Below are 8,980 nucleotides of genomic sequence, written 5' to 3'. Positions count from 1 at the left end.
GTCAATCCACATTATGTAAGTGCATTATATAAGCATAATAAATACAAATTAGCATTATTATTAAATGTCGGATTAAGGGAATTTGAATATTCAAGCCCTTTTTCGTCATGAATGCATAATCAGTAATTTTATCCTTTAAAATGGGCCAATGGTGAACTTTTTAAAACTTCCCAAAGCTGTGAAAAAATCTAAGCTTCAGAAATAGTTGCACGTGTATCAAGTTACAATATTTTAATTGGATACTCTGGTATCCAGCTTTGAAAACTGGCGCCCCACAGGTTTGGTGACAAAATCTGAATAGTTATGAACATTATTATCTTCCTATTACTCATATCTTTCTCTTTTTCACTTCCTTCATTCAATATTCCATCACAACATACACGGCTCCGGATATTTGGGACTCTTTTGCGGCATTCACATTTAAGAAAATAACATTATATTATGGTAAAAATCATATTTGACCACGATTGACGGCCTCCGTGTTTGGGTGATTACGATCCTTGGCTACGAATCCGGATTTCACGGGTTAAAATCCCGGCCAGAGCAAGTAAATGTTATTTGATTAATTTGTTATATTTCACGATATATTCATTTATATAACCCAGAGTAGTAGATGCTTTCAATATCGTCCTAATGAAAAACCACCATTCAGGATCGAAAAGTTGCTTTAAATAGCTTTCTAACCGTGTTTGGTGACCAGATCCGTATTCACGATACTCCAAGTGGAAATGCCATAACCTCACTTGCTCCATGCGGTTGGGAGCAGTAGCGACTCTTGGGCGGTACTCACGTAAATGAATAAAATATACTTTTGTCAGGTACCTATAGTTACTGAGTAAATAAATATTGATAGAGAAGTCAGCATAAAAAAACAACCGTGTGTCTCAGAAGGTTGAGTACCATTTTTTATGACCATGTACCCACAAAAAATATACCTATGTAATAATCATAAAGCAGAAAAATTGTAATTACGTATTTTTCCGTCACAGTTCTAACTGCCCGGAACTAATAAATGTTGTCTAATATCTGTTCCGAGGAACTATAGCAGTTCCAATAATTTAGGATTGGTTGATGCTGGGTGAAGTTGGGATAGGAAGGAGATGGAAGAAGAGGTTTGGAAACTATTTAGAAACTGTTATCAATATCAATCATCATGTACTAATAATGTAATAATTATTTTTATTATTTAATTATCGTTATATCCATTGATTTTATTTCTTGTTCAACAAAAAAGAGATTGAGATTGATGGGGTCAATAGAGGTTGTTTATACTTTCCCTTGAGGCCCCGTAGTAAGCGTTATATGATGGTAGGGGTTCCATGATAACTCAACGCAGTGAACACAAGTGATATAAAGTCATTAGAAACGATGAAAAAAACAAAATTTAAACCTAACCTAACCTAACCTAACCTACTTAACCCAGTTAATAAAGATTTTGTTTCATCACTTTCCACGACTTTATATAACTTTTTAAAAATGTGAAGAATTATCATTTTGATGATTTATCCGGTCATCGATGGTAAGACATGTAAATACGAATATTAAAAAAAACTAATGAATGGTGAAAATATTTAATAAAACTTTTATCGAATGAGGTGTGTTCAGGATGCGTCTACCCACCAACTGCGTGGTATGCCAGATCGGGAGAGGCTGGTTTGGAGCGACCCTTTGACCTCTCCTACTGGTATCTCGACCCATCGCCTTGTGTCGCAGCGCGTATGATGTATTCATAGGTCCTTCACTCCTGGACACACTAATCCCTAGATTCCTACCCACTTTTTTATTTCCAGAACTTCTTCTACTTCCTTTCCTTAAATAAGACCCCTCCGCACAGCATCCCCAAAATGACATTGCCCCTGAGGGAAATAATTTTCCTCATGGCCTTTTGTGTGGGGTTAATATTAAAAAAAAAACCTGCCACCCGGGTTCTTTCGAGGGCTGCAAAACCAAGAACTTGCCACTCCGTAAGCTTGTTGCAAGCGCTGCAGTATCTAAGAAGGCCGAACATCATGGGATATACGTTGTTATACTGCACGAGAAGACTATCCATGCTACTCTTCTTAAAGTTGTCCCAAAGCCGACACGTACAAAATGATGTACAGAACGTCAGGAATAGCATCATTTTTGCAAGTAATCTGCAAAGCAGAAACCTTATACTGAGCATTTCGACTTTATGATGATCGCTTTCTGATGTCATCATCATCCATGAATTTATCGTTGATGTTGTGCCTTAGATACTTTGTTTATCCTACTACTTTCTTAAGCTCTCCGTTCAAGGAAGCTGCTCTTCTCTGATGACCAACAGTGCTGTTTTTTTCATGTTGAACTCTCAACCTCTTGTGTGAATATACAACTGATAATTCATTATTTTAAGCAATAATCAGTCGCCTGTAATATAAATACAAGTTTAAAATATCTCCCGAGTAAAAATAAATGCAATAATTGTTGATTGAAGTACTAGTACATATTGAATTATTTGACGGGTTTGAAATAAGCCGACGTGGCTCAGTGGTCCAAAGCGTCTGACTGGAAATCAGAAGGCGTGGGTTCAATTCTCGTTGGCGGCATTTATTTTTACTCTGGAGATATTTTCAATTTGTTTTGATATTAAAGGCGACTAATTATTGCTTATAATAATTTATTATCCTTTGTGATATGCATAACGTTGTCTTAAAAACATTAGTTTATCATTAAAAAATAATGAATATACAACATTTACTATAGTGACAAGATACTGGACATATTTATCGATAGCCCCCAGAACTTTTCTAAATATCTAGAATCTCTCGTTTTCACTTAATTTGACACAAACTTTACAGACTCTTGTGACTGTTGTATTCTTACAAAATGTTTTACACCGTTAAATTCCACTACTTATTTTGGATTTTTAATCAAAGACTACTTCTAATTTTCATTTTTGCATTCGCAGTTGTACACGAGATCCGTATTTCCATTCCCAGTTCGTACGGTAAGCATTTTTATTTTAGTAATAATTTACTACCCGATTAAAATTTTAAAATTTCGTACGTAATTAGTATGCATGGTTTTATCATTAAACAGGAATAAAAACATGGCAATATTTTTCATCGATTTATTTCGCTTTGCTTTCATCAAAAGATATAGGTATAGATAGTAAGTGGTAAAAAATACATATTATGTATAAAAAGAAAATACATAAAGAAGAGGAAGATAAAATAAAAATTATCAAAAAAAAAGAAGTGAAAAGTGGAGAAAAAATAATAATATACAATATTCTACAGAATATTTACAATCAGAGCATTTCTACTCTCTAAAACTATGTTGTAAGATCAGTCAACGCGGGTCAGGTGGTATAGGGTGGGTTTGGACGGTTACAATGGGGGCGTAGGGATTACCAGTGACCATGACCGGCGCCATAATGATGGCCTCCATGGGCGGCAGCAGCAACAGCGGCGAGGTGGGCGGCCTTAGCGTGGGCAACCTCGGGGGTGTCAGCCAAGTAGTGTCCTCCATGGGCGAGGGGGGCTCCAGCCCAGAGTCCGTGAGCTCCGTGAGCTCCGTAAGCTCCATGACCACCATGACCGGCAGCGGCGACAGCGGCGAAGTGAGCAGCCTTGGCGTGAGCTACCTCGGGGGTGTCTACAACACGTCCATCATGACCAAGAGGAGCAGCTCCATGAGCCCATGCTCCGGCGTAATGACCTCCCCATGCTCCGTGATCGCCGGCCCATGCTCCATGGTCGCCAGCCCATGCTCCATGATCTCCATTCCACGCTCCATGATCTCCAGCCCACGCTCCATGATCGCCAGCCCACGCTCCATGGTCCCACTGTCCATGATCCTGGCTCTCAGCCAGACCTTCTCCCTTCCATTGTCCATCTTCATGTCCAGCCCAGCCGTTGGCGGAGACCAGGGCGGCCATGCACAAGAAAGTTGCGACAAACTATAAACAAAAAAAGGCAAAATAAAGTCATTTGTTGTCATCACGTTCCAATAGATCGAAACTATGAGAAACAGAGGTATAATGGTATGATGGAGGATTGGAGCTACTCTAGAACCAAAATAAATTAGGTTATGAAAAATCAACACACTGCCGCCATAGAATAAAGACGAGCACTAGAAATAGCACAAACCCTCTGAATGCCCGTATTTGTATTCCTGATTTAATACAGAAATTTGAGTTTTAACAAGATCGCGCAGGCACAGGACTTCTGTTGTTCCAGGATGCAGAAGAACTAATTTACTATTAGTAATGCCACTTGTTTATTGCGTATTTATTACTGATTTTAATTACCGTAAATTTACCTTTAAAAAAATTAATACATATAAATTCATTCATTATAGATTTGATTGGAACCAATATCGGCACTAACTTAGTACCGTTTGGTTCTAGTCCATTTAGCACGCGTTTTTTTCTTTCTTACACTTGCCCGACATTGCATTTGACTTTGAATATGAAATTTAAGCAAATAATGGTCAGACTTTTGGATCACGAAACATACGCAAACGGCATTTCTTGTGCAATTGTTTATTCTACATCAGCAAGGGTCTGGTTAGGTCCATTGAAGTCTCATGAGAATCAAAAGAAATCCTTTTAATTTTCATCCACTTCAATTTAAAAGCGATTTGTAATAGTGTAAAATGCAAGACCAGGAGAGGAATCAAATCCTCATAAATGTAGTCTCAAATTGAGTTGTTACAAACAAAAGGCTTGAACTAAAAGCGCGGCTAGAATTAAATTTTACATTACATAACTATTAGTATTCGAATTGTTATTGAAAAACACTTTTTAACTTTACTAAGAAACAATTATTATCATTTTATTCAATTACACTTTAAAACTCTAATAAAAATACCTTGTGTATTCAACAATCAACGACTTTAATATTGTTGTCTTGCAAGTTAATATTGTAACTCTTTTTTAATCAAGTGATTGACAGTTCACACTCAAAGTTGACTCTATTATCATATATCTATCATACTCAATCCACGTGTTATTATTTAAGTCGACAGGTCATTAACTCTGCGTTAAATCCACGTTTTCATGGCTGACTGCTTTCTCTGCTTTGTTGTTATTATTGTCGCTGTAATGTGGCGACATAATAACAAGATACAGGTTAAACATAAACAGGTTTGTTAACAACAATATCACATAATTTCATATCGAAGTGGATTAAGTTTAACACGAATGTACAGTAATGAGTCACGATGTAAATGTAGGTAACGCACATTATAGAATTAATTTTTAACATAGAGCGTGAAAATTCACAAGAAATTTCATAAACAAGATTATTTTATGAACTGGCGCAGAAAAAAAATGCATATATATAAATATACATCGTTTTTTCAATAATATACTATATTAATCATTAGTTAAACATCTTAGTTATAAATCACTCGGCATTAATCTGAGTTATAAGTCTAAATCTATGAAACTTAGTTATAAGCCAAAAGTAATTAGTTATAAGTGTAAGTGATCAATGCATAAATTAAGTTGTTAAGCACCCTTGAGGGTGATCATTGATCATTATTATCAAGAATTGGATAGTAACTAGAAGAACGATCGATAAAAACCTATGTCAATACTTTATTGACTAAATTCGTCATCTATGGTCAGCTAGCGATATTTGACAGCATCGTCAACGATTGAAAACAAATGTTCCGACCGCTGATAGACAAATTTTAGCATGGATTCCAGAGTTTTAAGCTTCGGTCAACTGTGAATATGAACATCTTTTTTTGATAATGTCGTCCGTTATGCAAAATTACTGGCTTTTTAATTAACGGTGTTGAACTAACGAAGTTCTATGAATTGAAAAAAGTCGTATACTTGGCGAGTTGAATCAGACTTGGAGAAATGAAAGTCATTCAAATAGCAAATTGTGAATAAAGACCATTATAAATTATTATGTTTCTTTAATAAGAGTGAATTACGGCACAATTATTTTTCCTGTTTCCATGAGAAAATGTGACAAGTTAAATAACTATGTATTTTTCCACCAGTATTGCAAACTTCACTAGTCAACTTCAATGAAAACAGCTTTTCTAAAGGGTTATTATCTATTATAGTTATCCGGCTATAAATAATTGTTTCAGATAAATGCGAAAATGACGATAAATTTAATCTGTATTGCAAAATCTCGCTGAATGCTCAATTATTTTGCCGTCAAAATGTGTAAATCTGTTCAGTTTCTTTGTAATTTAGCGTTTTCTTATCTCGATTCACAAATGGGGTAATGTGGGTTGGTCTATTTCGATATACGGATTAGATTACAGAAGTTATAATGTAACTAGATCGGAGCCGTGAAAAATCACGCAATATTAAAACTATTATAGGATTTGTGAAGTTGAAAGTATTTATAAAATATTTGCATCACGATCTGTGCCTTTCAAAACAAATATTGTCAGTTTTATTATTAATATAATATATATAATATTAATATATAATATATGAATATATCATGAAATCTTGTCTTGTCAAAAATAAACCTTAGAAATAAAAAAATAAAAAATAGAAATACACATTTCAAATATAAAATGAAAATAATTTTCTTGTGAAAAAAACTGTATTATTAGATGGTACTTGCCTGAATTCTTCATACAATTAGTTGATATTTTGAAAATTGCACTAAAATTCAAAGCAAATTTGAGTTAATTCAATCAGATTTCAAGCAGAACTAACGCACCGAAATTAGTATGTTTGACGATTAAGGATCTATTTTCAAAGTTCCATTTACGTTGGTTTTGTTGAAATATGTGACAAGTCTAATGGAATATGTGACAAATACAATGGATTAGGTGACAAGTCTAATGGAATAGGTGACAAGTCTAATGGAATAGGTGACAAGTATAATGTATTAGTTGACATGTCTAATGGAATAGGTGACAAGTATAATGGAATAGGTGACCAGTCTAATGCGTGTACGCTAAAATGATATCGATGTGTTTTGTTGTTAAACTTTTAAGGGTGATGACTTTTCGTCCGTATTATGCTACACCTCCATCCTGAACCAACGTTTTAGATAGCTTTACAGTATCTATTAGTGTAATGTAACTTTTGCTTTAATAATGGTCAACGAGATGGATTAATACTTCATAAATCAAACAATATAACATTAATTTAGATTGCGCGAATCTCATTTTTATTAATTATTTTAGAACGACAATGTTTCGATTTTGGTTGAGAAGGGAATATAAAAATCTTTGTGAGATGCACGAATTATTGTGCTCTTCTTTCTGATTCTAGGCAAATTAATAACTGGAACAAATTAAGTTCTTTCTATAAATATTATATTATATATGACACCTTGTTCGAGATTCAGTATGCAAAGTTCGTATCTAAGTTTAAAATGCCTTGAATATATAAGCTGACACATGCCATGAAATGTATATATAAGCAAATGAAATGAATATATAAGCTGAGACATGCTAAAATGCCTTGAATATACCAGCTGACACTTGAATTTGAGATAGATGTAGTGACTATATTGAATTACTAGCAGATAAAACCCGCTAGAAATGTTCGAAAATTTCAACGGTTCTTTTTGAAAATAATAGATGGCGCAACTTCCGTTTACACCAATCTGAGCTGTACAGACATTAAGATAAAAATTACTAACAGATTTTTAAAGCTGTTTTAAGAAATAAGATTATAAAACGTTTTTTTTTCTTAGAATAATTTAAGGTATGTAAGATTAAAACTGTGGGGAGGGGTGTAAAAATAAGAGTTAATTGTTATATTGGAAAAATGGATGAAATTTGGATGGTTATAAAGTAAAAACATCCAAAAGAACTGTATTGTTACTTTGATTGGTGGTCTGTGATGTTATTTTTGTGGATTTCTTAGGTTAGGTTAGGTAGATTATTTTGTTTGTTAGAAATAAATATGTAAAAATTTACAAACCATGGAGTTCATTTTGTTAGAATAGTTGCTTAACTGAAACTGAGTGAAACTACTGAACAAAGCCTTTTCTGCGGAAAACTGCTTCTGTACTTCCAATAGGCCGAGCAAACTGTTTTATACTTTGTCCCAAGGACCGACTTGTTTACCCGAGGGAGGGGCAAGCCGGTCAGATAACCTGATAAAAACAACTTGGACATAATATAATAACACCATTATCAAAGTTACTTACAGAACCTATTCAAATTTGTCGCCCACAAAGAGAATGGGAATTGTTACACGTCTTATGGTGACGTGAGTCCGCGCGATGGACAGTTTGTAAACTCGAATGCAAATGTAATTATATTTCAAGGTGACGAAAATGTAAATAAACTTTATTTCCGGTGTTTTCAATAGTGTGCATTGATCATAATATTATTATTTCTTATTGATGTGTCTTATCGCATACTGAAAAACAGACAATAAGATACGACGTTCGTACTAAGCAATATGATGAGCTTTTGCGTTTCTCCGTTAACTGCAACTGAGAGTCTTTACTATCACCATGTGAATTGTTCTTCTAAACATAAGTTTTAGCTATGTGATGACCACAGGCGTATGTTCCATATATGCCCATAAGCAATGCCTATTCTACTTTACTCACAATAACATATTAATGAGATTATAATACTTAGGTTAGGTTATCACAAAAAATCAATCTATATCTATTTTCATAAATACGAGCGAAGTACCAACGCAGGGTGTTAAAGGCATGAACTAAGTTTGCAAAATGACGCACACGTCATATTCAAGTGTTCACAGTATTCTATGTATGTGTTCAAAGCGCATTCAAGGAATGATTTGTTTGTGTTAGTGTCAAAAAAGGTCGTGCCTTTTGGGAACAAATAATGATATACCGCCACTGCCAAATGCAGCAATCAGTGCCATCTCTTGGTGGCTCTGTTAATTAGTATAATTAACGAAATAATGATAATATTACTATGTTGGCAAAGTTGGCATTGGCAGTATTGATATACTGATGTTAAATGTAGATTAATATTGGAAGAGGAGTTAGAAGATAGGGGGAGGGGCGAACCCAAATCGGCAGAAGAATTATTGACG

At 34.6% G+C, this 8,980-nt stretch overlaps 1 protein-coding gene across 1 annotated transcript; it reads right to left on the bottom strand.

Annotated features, from left to right (window-relative positions):
• Positions 1-3,077: 3,077 nt before the first annotated feature.
• LOC149412629 (uncharacterized) lies at positions 3,078-8,023 on the bottom strand. The gene is made up of 2 exons (XM_089645521.1): positions 7,883-8,023; positions 3,078-3,922 (listed from the first exon to the last, which is right to left on the bottom strand). Exons 1-2 carry the CDS (start codon positions 7,892-7,894, stop codon positions 3,371-3,373), a joined length of 564 nt encoding a protein of 187 aa, XP_089501647.1. The 5' UTR covers positions 7,895-8,023; the 3' UTR covers positions 3,078-3,370.
• Positions 8,024-8,980: the final 957 nt, after the last annotated feature.

Source organism: Hesperophylax consimilis, chromosome 22, assembly GCF_061612785.1.
Source record: "Hesperophylax consimilis isolate HC1 chromosome 22, BYU_Hcon_1.0, whole genome shotgun sequence".
Classification (NCBI taxonomy): Eukaryota; Metazoa; Arthropoda; class Insecta; order Trichoptera; family Limnephilidae; genus Hesperophylax; species Hesperophylax consimilis.
Note: the sequence above shows the minus strand (reverse complement) of the source record. Positions and strands in the feature narration are given on the sequence as shown.